Genomic DNA, 16,299 nt, shown 5'->3' on the forward strand with positions numbered 1-16,299 from the left:
TAACATAATATAAAGACAAGACAAAAATATAGATATTTCGGAAGTAGAGTAAAATTCCAGACAGTTATTTGGCCATTTTTTTAAAACTAATATTGACAATACAATATCAATTATCACTTACTTGTTTAATTACTTGTCCATTTAGAGTGTTGTAAAATTTTTCTCCATCATCATCCATGCCTTTAAGAGTTCTAGAAAGAGTAATTTTAGAAAAATTACTTAGGATAAATTTTTCACATATGGATTTTGAGACAGACCAGAACTTTTCTTGCAATAATTTTTAACGCTTGATTCATAATTGTATGGAGTATTTAATTTTATCGACGGCCCGTGTGGCAATTTCTGAGCAATTTAATGTAAACTTTTAGTTCAAATAATTTTGAAAAAACAATAACAATCCAATACAAAATTGCTTAAAAAATAATTAATTTTTGATATTTTCTAAGTGAAATTACAATATTTGAGTAAATATATTTATAAATTTGATCTTTTTTTGTATATTTAACTATTTCTGAATATTTTAGTTTCTTATCATGAAATTTTGACAACATAACATTTTTTTTAATATAATATATGTTGAATGCAATACAATGAATAGAGCTCAATTCATAAGGAAATGTTCCTAATAACTATCGCAATATTTATTTTATGTTATTCCTCTTGCATGTACATTTTGATGATACCGTATTTATTTACCAACTCAGTATGACTAATCCCCTTACTACCCTATATATAAATGACAATCTTATAAGCTATCATTTGATCGATGACTCTGATTATAGAGAAATAAATATATAGATGCAACAAGTTGAAAAATATCTTAATCTAAATTTCAGTTGTTAACAAACATGGGTGTAGTAGAGAAGATACAGAGACAGAGTAGATTTTGAAAAGAAGAAGAAAGTCACAGAATATTTTTTTTTTTTTTTTTTCATTTCGGGTATTGTTTTTGCCAATCATTTAATCAACTCTGCTGGTGTAAAAAACAAAGAGTAGGGTTTATGCTGAATACTCCAAACTTGTTCATCAAACCCATCAAACCTGCGACATCTCTACCCAATTTACTTTTATATCACCTGAATTATTTCCCCCAGCTGTATATTTAAAGATATGTCTCCCTCACAATGTCAAATTGCCATCAAAATAGATTTTCTCCTATATATTTATTTCTCTATGGCTCTGATGATGAAAAAAGTAGTAATTTATTTTAATTTTAAAGAATTAATGTTACACAATGATTGATAAAAATATTGCAACCCCATTCAAAGCACTGGTGTTGGTTAAAGAGGTTAAAGTCAACAAACTAACTAAAAACACTCTTAACCGCTAGATGGGATAGATAAATCAATTTATTAATGAACAATTTATCTTGTTTCAAACTCTAGCCGCAAGACGGCGATACTATCATTGACTGTAAAAACAAACTACTATCAAGTCAAGAACGTTGATGGTCTATTAGTACACCTGACCATGGAATTTTAGACACATGGAGTAATTCCTTTATGCAGCTGAAATTATTTTTATTTATTTCCCTTTTTGGAGGAATGGTGTAAAATATGAGGTTGACTCTTATTTCCCTTTTTTTTAAACAATCACCACTTTTGTATTCCCTCATGTGTAAACATAAATTATCCGTGATTATTCCAGATCTTTAGACAAAAATAAAGACAGTAAAATTCCAAGAATTATTCTCGCTGCATGTTAGTTTATAACTTTTTATACTTTTTTTAAGGAGAGTATAAGGTTGAAAGAAGAAAAAATATTCATTCTGAGCTGAATTGTAATTTGCTCCATTTTCATATTATTGTCAAAAATCCTTTGTTTAATTCTCTCGTCTTCTTTTTTTTAATTTTGTAAGCCTTATAATCTCTTTTTTTTTTAATTGTGCAAGGATACATATCGACATTTAGCACGAATAATACTTAGAAATTTACGATCATTATTTTTTGTTTTATATGAAGTAGAAAAAAACAAACAATTTTAAGGCCACCATGGGCAAAATAAAAAAAATGTTACCAGGACTAAAAAACAACATGAAAAGTGTAATCAATATCCATTCATTGGTTTGGCCGTAATTCTGTAGACACAAAGAAACCCTCACATACACAGTCATTCGCATTTAATATATTGATAATCGGTATAGACCGAATTTTAAATGATACCGATCCAGACCGAACTTCTTTCAAGGAACAAATTTGTTCTGTGAAGAAAAAATCATAATATTTGCAAACTGATCTAGGATTTTCAGACCGAATCCCAATACTACTAATAGCAACACAATTTTAAATTGATTACCCATGTTTAAAGTTTCATTGGTTGTCACTGGGACTAATAGATGATTAGATACCTTCCAGATAGATATTCATTGGGGATCTCGGTTTTAAAAGGAAAGTGAATCAACTATTTATTAAAAACCTACGACATAGATATAACAGGAGCTACAACATAAATTGAATTTAAAATGAATTATACGAATAGAGAGAAAAGTATAGGTTTTTTAATCATGCTAAAAGTGAATTGTTGTGTATTTTGTTGTCTTTTAGCCTGTTTATTTCCCTGTAGCTCTTTGTATTATTATTATTTTGTTTACCACCAAGTTTATACAAAAAATGTCACTTTTTATTGAACAAGCCATAAATTTAAATTTTGACGTGACCTGCTTAATACTTCAACTTTAAAATATGAAAAATATATCAAATAACTTTTTTATTTCTCTTAATGTATATTTGTTCTCCTTTTATTCAACTTATATTAAAACCATCTTCATAATTGATGTATATATTTTTATCTTTTGTACATTCATTCTATGAATACATAAACTAAAATGTGTCTCCTTCTTATTAATAAATAATAAGAAAAAAAACTACAGAAGAGACTCTGAATTTTTGTCCAAACGATACAAAATTTGATAAAACCTCTCTTATATTTAAAAAATATGTGAATAAATATTTAAATTCATCCATCTATATTGTATCACGCAATTGTTTCTCCGAAAAAACCTAGAAAAATTGCCCAAAATCAGTTGCTGTCGATTAGATAACTTTTACTAACAATGGATGGATTATTCAATAATTATTCCAAAGTGTCACAGCTTAAAAAAAGTTAATTCAATCAATCAATATTCAAAACACTGATTAGTAGTAAGTAAAATCGTGTGTATTTTTTTAGCTCGCCCGTTGTTTGTTTGTTATTTTTTTTTTAGATTAGTTATCAGAAGAATGAATCTTAAGCTTTTGTCATTAGAATTTAGCTCCTGAGTTGAGAACCTCCTTTTGTACCACATTTAATTATATTTAAAATCTAATTAAACATTCTTTTTTGCCCATAAAAGATGGAGGTTGAGAGTAACCTTGAGGATTTGTTGGGCGGATTATAATTCTAAGTCCTTGTTGGACTTGAGGATCGACATGGGAGTCATTCTTGTCAAAGCCCTCTTTTATTTCCCTCTCCTCGTCACAGCTAATTGTAGATGATCTAATTAAACGTCATGACAACGATGTTGCTCTACTCCAAAACATTCTTCAAATTGCCATGTTGATTTTCCATCTCTGTTTTTTTTATAATGCCCAAAATACACACGACTTTCATTACTACTTATTAGGAGTAAAAAAGGCAAAAACACCGACAGCTTATAATAGACTGTATATTTTTGTGTTAGTGAGGTAACACCGCGATATCCCCTTGTTATTTCTCTAATATATTGTATAACATAAAATAGTAGATTTAAAAAATATCGTTACTTTTTCTAGCACACCATTTTTGAACTTGCTTTTATGAATATAGCTACTAATATTTATTTTATAAGTACTTCACATCTAAAAAAAAAAAAAAAAAAAAGTTATTATCTAAATCATCATGAGTATCGTTAGGAAAAACAAAGTTAAAATAAATTAAATATTTATGAAGCTATTGAATATTTAAACTGGTTTAAATAACGATGTAGAAAAATATCAACTTTGGTATTAATGGGTTAAAGTTAGATACATAAAATCTACTTGTCTTTGTAGTAAGTTTGGTTACATGATCAACAAAATTAAAATAAAAACTTTATTAGCTTTTTTATACTTTTTTCATAGTTACAATAGCTTAAGTGCAAATTTTGTTGATGAAAAAGACAAAGTAATTCACATGTAGACTTGTAACATGAATTATACAGCAGAATCAAAACTTTACTGTCAATTTTTTTAAATAAATTAATAGTCTATAACAATATTTTATATATTTTTCAATATTTTCATTTAGCCTATGAAAAAACTTGATTAATGAATCGTTAAAAGTAAGAATTTCAAATAATTCCTTATAATTCAACTCCAAGTCGAGTCAAGTTTTGTTTCACAATTCCAAGTTCTTGAATGTTTTCATTGAGTTCATTTTGAGTTCTCCAATATCTTTTGACCTCATTTCAAATAAATACTTATGATATAAGGTCAATACTATTAAGGCTTTTCTTGAGTTCATTATAAAATTGCTTTCGGTTATGAGTCGATTCGAAGAGTCTTATCTATCGAATCCATGTCAAGTATGTACGAAAATGCACCTTCAATAGAATAAACCATAATGGTCGTTTAAAAAAGAAAATTTAATGATATAGAATAATAAAATTTTTGATGATCATCAAGTTATATAATTCTAAAAAGTTCTTAGTTTTATTTTACAATAATAATAAGAACGAAAGAAGAAATATTTTAAATATTCCAATTTAAAAAAAAGTATTTTTTTGTAAACGCTTAAGTTTGAAAAAAAGATTGATTAGCTTTAGTTTCTTACATGTATAAATTTATTTTATTCTACACAACTTGTGGGAAGTTTGATGATTCCTAACCACTGTTGATTTATTTATTAAATTTCATGAAAGTCAAAAGATTGATGATGAACTCATATGTATAGAAAAATGTATCTTAATTAATTGGCTTTTCTTTTCAATTTGTACATACATCAACCAAAGTAATAATCTAAATTTGAAATTATTATTAAATAAGAAAATTAAAAAGATTAAAGACATTTTTGCTTAAAAAAGCTTTTCCTTCATTAGTTTGTTAATATCATTTATATTGGAAATGTCTGATGTCAATTTTTATTTATTCCACATTTATATAAATACTAAAAATGTAAAAGTACTTATTAAATCATTTAAAAAAATGGGTACTATCAAATCATGTTTTCACTACTTCTTAATTTTTGTTTTAAAGATGAAAATCGGTTGCATTCTTAGCTCGGCTGTTTTTTTTGTTGATTAAATTTTCTTTTCCTAAGCTGTTGTCATTATTATTCATTTCGAACTTACTTTTCAACAATGTACAACATGTCATTATGCATACGAAACCGGATGGAACATTTGCGTGAGCTCTAAAAAGAATGAAAGTAATCCTGAGGATTTGTTGCAGATACATAATTGTAAGTCATTGTTCGACTCGGAGTAGAATTGAGGATCGACATCAGAGTCATTCATTCCGATGACCTTTTTTACTTCCTTTTCTCCGTCCTCCCTCTTCACAGCTGATTGTTGCTGATCTATGGCACTTCATGTCAGTTAAGCTGCTCTCATCCAAAAAAAAAATCAAATTGTTGGGGCCAACATGTTTATTTTTGGTTTTTTTTCTGAGTATGCCCAGATTGCTCACGATTAGTATATAACTGATAATGTGATGACTTTGGTTATGAAGACATTTTCTACAAACACTTCAAATGAATTGTGCAAAAACCATTTAAGGCACTTTTGGTCTCTTTCTTTATATGATGTTAACCCCTTTGACTTTGCAATGTTAGTTATTGTCAAGGGGGAGGGAAGCGCAATTTCCAATTTTGATTTTCAGTTTTTTTTTAACATGCTCAAAATACTCTCAATTAGCATCACTGACAATGTATATACATTTAATATAACTAAGTATCAACATTAAAATACCCTTAAATCGAATATTTTTATCATATATACGTACATTATTGCATCTTGATTTCTTCACCTAGCTTCGAAAATTAAAACTTATAGAGTGTTTCAACTATAAATAACTACCTACATGAATGTGTATAAAATCTTTCTACAATCTTGATATTTTCTGTACTTATCGTAATTGAATTTGTATATATATGTTTTTCCACAATATATTATTTTTTGCGATTATGTTTGATTTGTTAAATTAACTTTCCGTTACTTGTATGAGGTCTTTAGAAATCCCCATTCTATTAAAAGTATTTTCTTATACAAATGTACTTTTTTTCTTTGTTCTCCTTTAACGTAATTATTTATCATATTATTCAATATTTAATTTTCGATGGTGCTTTCTGAAAATAATTTAGGAGTTATTCCCAAATATTATTATTTTTTTTTTTCACATTCGGACCGAGGTTTAGTGAAATGAAAAACAAAAGCATTGTAACATAACTGATTTTTGAGATTTTGAATTAATAGAAGAAGATGAAAAAAAAGAGTGTTAATGGCCACAATTACCAAAACTTTAAAATAAACAATTATTTATTTTTTAATTCACACATTGGATTCATAAAATTTAAAAAATCAAAATTCAAAAAAACACATTATCATTAATAAAAAAAAAATGACTTAAAATGTGGAAATTTTTTCAAGTGTTTATCAATGCACATATATTGATCTTGAATATCTTGTAAGAAGAAATCATTTTTAAAGGATCAATCCTTCTTCTTAGGATGCTGAAATAAGAGTATGTAATTACGTTAGAATTTGAAGGGAAAGGTACGGGTGTTAATTATCTGTGTTTTTATCTCTTTTCGATTTCATTTGCAAGAATGAATCCTATACATCTACAAAATTCAATTTTTAAATAAATACAAGTATGCTGACGTACATTTATAATCATTGTTGTTAGTCGTTGTTATTGCATTTACTAACGAATTCAAGTTGTTGAATAACGAAGATGAAATAATAACTTACAAAGAGGATAAATTTAAAAATATAATAAATGTCTTATCTCTTTTTTGTATAAAAACCTTTAGAACACGTCATTTACGAATTGTTTTCTTTATATTTCAAAATATCACTCATATCGCCCTAGTAAACTTCTATCTTTTTGAGCCAGTTTATTTTCAGTCAGAACCCTTTTTCATGAAATGAATACTATAAAATAAGATTATGACTACTTTATAGACACAACCAACCATTTATCAAGGATATTTTCGTCAATTTTGAAATGAAATGATTACCTAGGTACCTATTCTGTCAGAAACATTCACATATTTCAAGAGCATGTAAATCTTTGCAAAATACAAAATAAATGTTTTATTGATACATTGTCATTATTTTTTTTAAATAATTGAGAGCTTTTCCTGAGTACAAAAGAAATTGTAAATATCCTTCAAAATATTATTCGATCTTAATAATACTGACGAAGGAAGTTTTTTTTAATATAAAAAAATTAATATATTTGAAAACTGATATTGGAGGCAAATTAGTGTCATAGATCAAATATGAGTCTAAACTATAGATCAGGAGTTCTCAAGAGTTTTCGAAGGTTAAGCAAAATTAGATCTTGTGTCACACTAATGAAACATTGGATTATAAAAGCCATTGATATATGAATATTTTCATTTATACGAATGATAGCTGAAATAACTGTAATTTGTCCGTGAATTCTGAGCTATCCTTTCAAAGTTCACATTCAGACTGATTGGGGCAATCCTCATTATCTGATCCAAGTGCTCGTTAGTGAGTTTAGTTCGATATTTATTTTTTACCACATTAATGTAAGAGAAAACAGACTTGTAAAACAAAGTTTATCCGAACATTCCAAAAATACGATGACAAAATTGTTTTAGAAGCTCAAATCCTGATGACAATCCAATCCAAAAAATTTCAGTAGAAAATTTTGACTTAAACATTTTCTTGAAGTCTTCAAATGATTACAGGTAAATCAAGTCGACTTGCAGTCCAGTAACATTTGTATTTTTTTACAAATTAATAAACCTGCCCATTCCATACACCATTAGGCAGGGATGGAAATTAATACTTAAACAGTTGAAATACACCATCACAATTATCGGAGTTTGGAAATCTTTGATCAAGTCGAGAATAAATTATTATTTATTATTGATATTAAACAACTTCTACAGGCCGTATAAAATGCCCTCGTGGGCCCCCTGTTGAGAATCTCTGCTATAGATAAACATTCTGTGACATCTTGACATATCTAAAAAAATCGTAATATGAAGTAAGCATGGACCGATATTCATTTTCGCCTTTTACCGATTAATAAGCCTATTATTTATTAATTTACTAGTAAATACTAAATAAAGTTAAAATAAGACCTATAAATGGCAGTAATACTTATATCATCTCAGTGCAAAACAATACCCAAGTCTGGCACATCCTCTCACATAGTTACTTTTTAGGAGTTGGAACAAGCAGATACGGATCACTGCACATCCCCTGTTACATAAACTATGATTTAATTAAAGACTATTATTCAAAATGTAGTGTATGATCTTAATATAAAATGTTAACAGATTATCCATAAAGCAAAGGTCATGCATAAAGATATAGAAGAAGAATTGTTATTCTTGACTTTAGTCGTAATCAGATAGAGTTTCATTAAATATGAACTTAACAATAGTAAGATTATTTTCTAGTTGGTAATCGGAAGAAGATATTTTATTTTCCTAAGCTAATTATTTAATTTTAAAAGACTATTAGTAATTAGTAATAACTAGTGCGTGTGCTCATGAAAGACAAAGAATGACAATGGGAGTTTGCTTGAGAGTTATAAGTGTAAGTCCTTGCTGGACTCAGAGTAGAATTGAAGATCAACATCAAAATAATTCCAGCTTATATCTTCTTGCTATCTAATACATTAAATTTGGGATTTGAGTTTATTTATTTCCTCTCACGACTGCTTGCAACTGATCTAATAAAATGTCATGAAAGCTTAACTGCTCTCTTTAAAAACATTCTTCAAACTTTCAGTGACCACGTGCATTGCTTGTTTCTTTTATATTTAATACCAGCGGAACATATAGTATAAATCACTGTTCATTAGTGTTTGATCGGTACTAGGTCTGATTTTCTAATCAGTCTTTTTTTTATCAGTCTGATTTTTCTTACTATTCAACGGTCCAATGGGCATATATGTCCGTCCTACGGACCTAATTATATGTATAGTTCGTCTTCACTCATAAATAGGATTGAAACGGAAGAAAGCAATAAATCATAGCTAAAACGTATAATAATAAGTTCTAGCCGTACACTTCCTACCTTAAACTTCATGTAACTTGACTCTTAGAAGAGGTTATGTTGAACAACTACAAGAACATAGCTAGTTGCTAAGCCATTTCAGCTATTGTAGTTACCATAAAACCCGATAAGGATCGGTCCTAGGAGTGACAAATTTTATTAGAACCGGACTCATAGATCTGCAGTTCTTTTTAGTCTTTTTTAGACCGATCCAACACTACTGGTCATATACCAGTAGTAGCTAAACTACAAAACGTAATAAGCAGCATTTACCGATCACCAATTAGTTGCCCTTTAATTGAATGTGTATCCCTAAATTTAAGTCCATAATTGACTTCAAGCCTATTTTCCCCTCCTCTCTAACCCACACTTTCTCAATATCAATACTTTCATTGCCAATTTATTGTATTTTATGTTCATAATGTGATATTAGTTTATAGTGACTCGTAGAAAAGATAATATTTATATCAATTTATTTACATATTATATAATTTTAAATTCAAATGTTTCCCGTCTCTCGTTATCCCTGATGAGGATAAGAAAGGGTCATAAGATAATAAAAGTTTCCCTTAAGCCCTTTTTTTTTTTTGTACATATATTTAGTAAACGAGACATCAGATAAAAGGGGTTATAACAGTTTAATTTAACATTCCTTGAAATTATTTTTATTGTTGCTCACATTATTATTTGTATGCCATTGGCTAAAAACATCTCTTTTAGTAATATTAATATATATTTCTATTTAGATTTCTAATTTTGCAGTCTTCGAATATCTAATCTTTTCCCTTGTTTATGTATCTGTACAATGTACATTTATTCATTTCATTTACTATAGCGTTTCACATCGTGATGTTTGGACATTAAGAATAATACTTTTTTTCTTTCAAAATGGGATAGAAGATGTATTATGATTATTAGATAAAGTTTCTTGTTTCATTTTAATTTGATTATCTTTTTTTTATTTGTTCTTTCATATACTTATTATGTAAATGCGTTTAGAAGAAGCAAAAAAAAAAAGTAACATAAACTTGCCAACATTACATACATACTTATATTTAACTGAGGTTTAGATATGACATTGAAGATTGATAAATATCAATACAATAGTACAAACATACATTGTTCTTAAAATTGAATAGAAAATGTACGTATCAACAAGTTATTTATCTATGTATATATACATGTTTTAAGATAAAAATGTCTGCTCAGTGCTCATGTTTAGCTTATGCTAAAAAGTTTCAAGAATTGAGTCATCACTACTATGGTCATATTATACCTATCCTGAACAGTTAGAAAAATATATTTTTCGTTACTTGTATTACTGATTATTTAGACTTAGGGATTTACATCTCCCGTGATCTGAGATTTAAGAAGCATATCCACCACATTATATGGAAGAACCATCGATACTAGGGAGTCATTAAAAAAAGTTTCAAAACTCGTAACCTTTCGTTCATGGTCAAAATTTATAAACTTTATGTCTTCCAGATCTTAATGTACGGATCTAAGATCTGGATCCTACCAGATACTACCTGATTAAGTCCATGGAAAATATACAAGCTAGGTTATGGTTATTTTTTTCCTTCATTGGGAGATAAAAACAACTATACATGCAAAATACAAAGACTTGGCCTCATTATTCTGTATCAGAAACGTGCCATAATGATGTTATTACGCTCTACCGAATTTTAAACAAAAAGCTAAACTTACATTCCCTATCTGGATACTAAATAAAGACTACCTCTTTCACAAAAGAAAAGCCTCTGTTCATAACCTCTCAAAACCAAAAATAGATATTTTCAAGCATAGTTATATTATATATCGGCGGATCTTTGGAATTATATACCTCTAGTCTTTCGTCAGGCAGACCTCAAGCGATTTTTAGAAAAGAAAAAAAAATTGTGCGATGTTTAAGTATATAATTTACATTATGGATTATTTTATTTTGTTAATTGTTACCTTTGCGCTATTAGATTATTTTTTAAATTTCAAAATTTTTATTTTATCTTGCTTTTACTAAGAATAATAATTTTAAAATATGTGGACTTTGATTATTGCCGTTGGTAGAAAATATATAAAATAAAATAATATTATTGTAGCTTTTTTCCATTTAATAGAAATAGTTGTAAGAAATATGACCGGCCAGTGTGTTAAAACAAAAGAAAATTTACCTTGTTAACTTGACTATTTTAAAAATGTTTGAGAGGAGAGAAGCTTAGGTTTCTTTACGTTTCTTTAGATTAGCTTCGAGCAGCTATGATATATAGAAACTAAACATAAATCACAATCCTTATCTGCAAGGATATACTTAGTGATTACTACAATGTCGATCCTTAACTTAACTCCGAGTCCACCAAGGGCTTACACATATAACTCTACAACAAATCTTCAGTTTTATTCTTCGTCTTTCACGCACTAGTGATTACTTTATAATTATATTTTATCTCTTTGAGAATTTAAAAAAAAAAAAAAATTTATAGGATTGAAATAAAAGACACTGTTTAGCTTGCAATTATAAAAAGGGGTTCCCTCGTCCATTGGCATATTTTTTTTGAAGTTAAAATAATAATATATATTATATTTTCTAGCTATAACATAAATTATTTGGACATTTTTTTTTCTAAATCAACAATATACTCGTATATAGGTATATACATTATAAGCGACATTTTGAAATTGTAAATTTATTCAAATTTAGCTGGTAATATGGGTTTTAAATATTTTCAATGTTATAACCGAAATTTCTTTTTTTTTATTGTATTTTTCTTAGAATTTTGGTATTTATAGATTTTATTAAATATACCTCTGTTACTGATTGTATTATGAATATATATATGTATAAATTATTTAAAAATGACTCTTACTTGCATGTATGTCCACAAATCCTCCACAGCAATAAATTTTTAAATTTCGATAATTGAAACTGTTATAAGATTTTTAGATATACAATATAACGTTAATTTTTTTTATGATTCTAAACTTGTTTACAGGGCGATAATCAAGAGAACCAAATATTAATTGAAAGTTAAAATACTATATGAATAGAATAAATATAAACTGGTAGTCTATCTGATGGTCCATTGAAATCTGAAAACTTACTAATTCAATGATTAATTTAGGTTGAGTGATTTAAATGGATTCATATTTCGATACATTAAAGCATTAAAAATATTTACAAAACAAAAAACACCTGACCTGTATGGCTTATGTACAACTGGAGAAAATAACACTTGAACCGAATCGACAAATTTCTATTTGCACATTCCAAGTACCTGGCGTCTGCAGAACCACTGTCTATGGCGTCAACTAGTCAGAAACTTTGAAAAGGAAGAAAGGCTTCGTCAAAAAAGCCAAACTGGACCCGGAGAAGTTAAAGAAACTGCCTACCCCAATCCTTTCAAGTCCATGTGAACCCATGCTAGAGATCTAGGGTTTTCACACAAAGACTGTGCAGAGATCTATCTAAACACGGGTGGAAAGCGCCTTCTCAGGTTGGAGAGGCCACTTTAGATTCCAGCAATGAAAGAACCCCATTTTTCTGTTGTAAGACTCTTTTGAATGAGTCTGTTGAGTTCTTTTTGACACTTTTTAGACACCCCCACTACAGCTCTGATACCAACCCCTCGATTACACATTTTGGGTGCATGTCGAGGGAAAGGACTGCAGTGTCCGTCATCCAAACACTGAGGCTCTCAAAGCCACTGTCAGCAAGTACTGAGACGCCACAACAGAACACTACATCCGCAGTGGGTGCCAGGCCTTCCTCCGCCGCCTGGAACCATCATAAGGTCGGCTACATTAATGATTTAGAGAGCTCAGGGGAACATCTATTAATAGTATTCTTTTTTTGGAAATTCTATTGTTAATTAATAAATTATGTTTTCCTGAATTTCAAAGTTCAAAATTGTCACATTTTAATGGACCACTCGGTACAATACAGAACCAGAGTCATAACACAAACCTTATTAATCATTACAGAAGGAATAAGTATACTATTCATACATGAAGTAAAAGAAGTCAAAAATGACATAAAACTACATATAGCAAGGAATGGGCATTTCGTAGAGTGCAAAGAGAAAGTTGGAGAGAAACATATGGTATTAGTTAATTATGACCTTTTGAAGAAAAATGGACACTTATACTATTTTGGAGGAATATACTGTATTACTGCTATGGTACAGTGGAGAACCTTTGACACTTCTATTAGCTTCAGTGCAGGGAAAATATTGTAAAGTTATATTTTTACAGATTTATTATTATTTTACTATTATATAGAAAAATATATTTAAAAAATACCACAAAAATTGTACAGAATTCCTAATTTAGATATAAAAGGATGTTAACATCACAATGATCTATTAAGGAATGAACGAAAACGAAAAATGAATGATAGCACCATCCATTTTCCCCCTCATTTTATTAAAACGGTTAATTTTCTCTAAGTTTTCACCATCCCTAGTATTGTTTACAAAGAACACATGCATAAAAACTAAAAAATATTCCATGTTTATTGAAATTCATGAAGAATCCTACTAAAAAAATATACTAAGTATTAATTGAAAATCTGCAATTAATTTTAAATACATTTTATGGTCATTTGTATCATTTTATTTGTGTTTTTTTCATTATATTAGTAACTTCTATCTATAAAGCTATTATATATATTATATTTTTGTAAGTAATTATATTATTTGATATATTTAATAAATCATATAAATATGAGTACAGTTACTTCATGTACATACAAGGGGTTACTCATATCTTTTTACACTAATAAAACAAATCAAAACTCAAGAACCATTGGTCTGACAAAAAATAAATTTTATTTAAATTTGTTAAGAGGTACTTCAAAGTTATATACTTTGATGTATTTTATACAATATAACCACCTTTGGCCTAAATTCAATCTCTTAAGAACAGCATTAAAGCTGACACGGATGATGTCCTTGGACAAGTTGGACCATGCAAGCTTGATCTTAGCCTTCAGCTGATAAATGTTGATGTGGTAAGTGCGGTTAATCTCCTTCTCTGGAATGGGCATTACATAGTAAATCTGCGGATGAATGTAGCTACATTTTCTTGCTCCAAAAGTGAGAAAAAATTTGTGTCGCTTTTTAGACATTCATTTATCAGCTAGTATTTAGTTAGAATTATTTTTTTACTAATAAGTTGTACTGAAAAAGTAAGGTGAAGTGTTTTGTCGCTTGTTTATAGGAACAACTTTTTCCAAGTTTTAATCGTCCAAACACATATCCGTCTTTCTGTATATATAAATATGTAATAAATCTGCTAATTGAGCTTCAAATATATTACATACGAGTAATGAAGTTATATAAGGATATATATCTCTTTATGTGGATAAGAGTAGTAAACCATTAGTACATGATTTTTAACATTCAAATTATTTTATTTAATGCAGTTTTGTTTTATAATTAAATGGTTAAAACTTTACTCAATCAATTTCAGCAAATGATTGACTTTGTATTAATGTATAATTTATATTTCACAATTTGCTTACTAGGGAGTGACTCTACTAGCAGATGCAAAAAAGGGGATTATCATTAACCAGCATAGCCTGGTTATTCAAAGAGTGGACCGTAAATCAAGAGGGGAATATGTTTGTATGGCTACAAATGATGAAGGGATTGGTGGAAGTAATCCTGTGGAGTTGGATGTTCATTGTGAGTAAATAACATTCCTATTAATGTACATAATATTGAATATTTTGCGTTATTCTAAACAGATATTCCAGTATGTTCTCGTCAAGGACAAGGTATTGGTATAGGTAGGAATGAGGAAGCACGTGTAGTATGCCACGTTGATGGAAATCCAGATCCACATTCCTTTCAGTAAGTTGTTTAATATTTTTAATATATATAAAATTAATATTCATAAAACAAGAGCCGCAGAATAAATCTTATTTATATTTATAAGTTTATTTTTGGTGTTATCATACATAAAATCCAAAAAGGTATAACATTTCATTATGAAATCTAGGGAGTAGATGTAAAAAGTAGTAAAGCATGTTCCTATAATATATTTATGGGCCTCTGAGGTCATCAAAAGTTGTTGTTTTTTAAACATAAATAACAAATTATTTTTTTCTCTCTATTGGTTGACCTACATGCAGGAAATTTTGCTGACAATCTCAAACTTGTTTGTGATGGCAAATGTTTTTTGTCAAACCACTTTTCGAACAGCCTTGAGGCTACCGTCTTAACAGGATCTGTCAAAAGGGAATATGTTTTAATTCCTAAAATTAATATAATTACTTCTAATAATCTGCTTCGCCATGTATTTTAACAAGAACCAAGGTCACTTAATGGTGGGAGTTGACTTGGAAAGGTCCTGTTTTTCTCAAGGGTGAGGACACAAAATGTTGTATATATTGTTGTCTTTGATGAATTTCTTTATATAAATTTTGATTTTAAATAAAACCAATGTTTCATTCAGTCCTGAAACACGGCCACCCTTTGCTAGAAAATAATAAACCATTAAATCCTTAATTTGATAAATATACACATGTTAAATCTAATAAACAGTTACTTTTTATAAAAATAAGTAAAATAATCTTGTAAAAGAACTAAAAATACCCATCAGATTGCATAATTAGCTGATTAAAAAATATCACAAACCTAGGTTAAAAAACGAAACACATTAAGAGCAGAATACTCATATGTGTATTATTTAATGTTATCTGCAAATTTAATTACTTTAGTTATGCTTATATAAGAAGAACTTATTACTTCAATTAAGGTTTTATTTGCACTATTCAACATATTTTATATTTAAATTTTAAAAGAAATTGTAAATACGATTAACACATCCTCATTATCAAAATACTTTAATCACTTGTTTTCCATAAAGACCAAAACTATCTTATTGAACACATAAAAAAACGGGTAAATACTCAATTAATATTAACTATCATAATACCACCAATTAAAATTATAATACTGATCAAAAGTGAAATACAGTCGAATCTTTAGGAATGATCAGGAAATCTTATTATTACGACAGATCTTTTTAAATTAAATGTAAAAACCTTCTTGAAGCATTATCTTTTATTCAGGGGCATCCATTTGGGGTGGGGGGGGCGGCTA

General features: G+C 28.5%; 1 protein-coding gene across 8 annotated transcripts in view; it reads left to right on the forward strand.

Annotated features, from left to right (window-relative positions):
• The window catches only part of LOC121121727 (cell adhesion molecule Dscam1), a 414,757-nt gene that overhangs the window by 344,340 nt on the left and 54,118 nt on the right, over positions 1-16,299 (forward strand). For all 8 annotated transcript variants that reach the window (XM_071889819.1, XM_071889818.1, XM_071889821.1 and 5 more), the window contains 2 exons: positions 14,718-14,877; positions 14,940-15,045. In XM_071889819.1, coding sequence (XP_071745920.1) covers positions 14,718-14,877; positions 14,940-15,045 — 266 coding nt within the window. The remainder of the gene's footprint in view (positions 1-14,717; positions 14,878-14,939; positions 15,046-16,299) is intronic.

The sequence above is a fragment of the Lepeophtheirus salmonis genome, chromosome 7 (genome assembly GCF_016086655.4).
Source record: "Lepeophtheirus salmonis chromosome 7, UVic_Lsal_1.4, whole genome shotgun sequence".
NCBI classification, from domain to species: domain Eukaryota; kingdom Metazoa; phylum Arthropoda; class Copepoda; order Siphonostomatoida; family Caligidae; genus Lepeophtheirus; species Lepeophtheirus salmonis.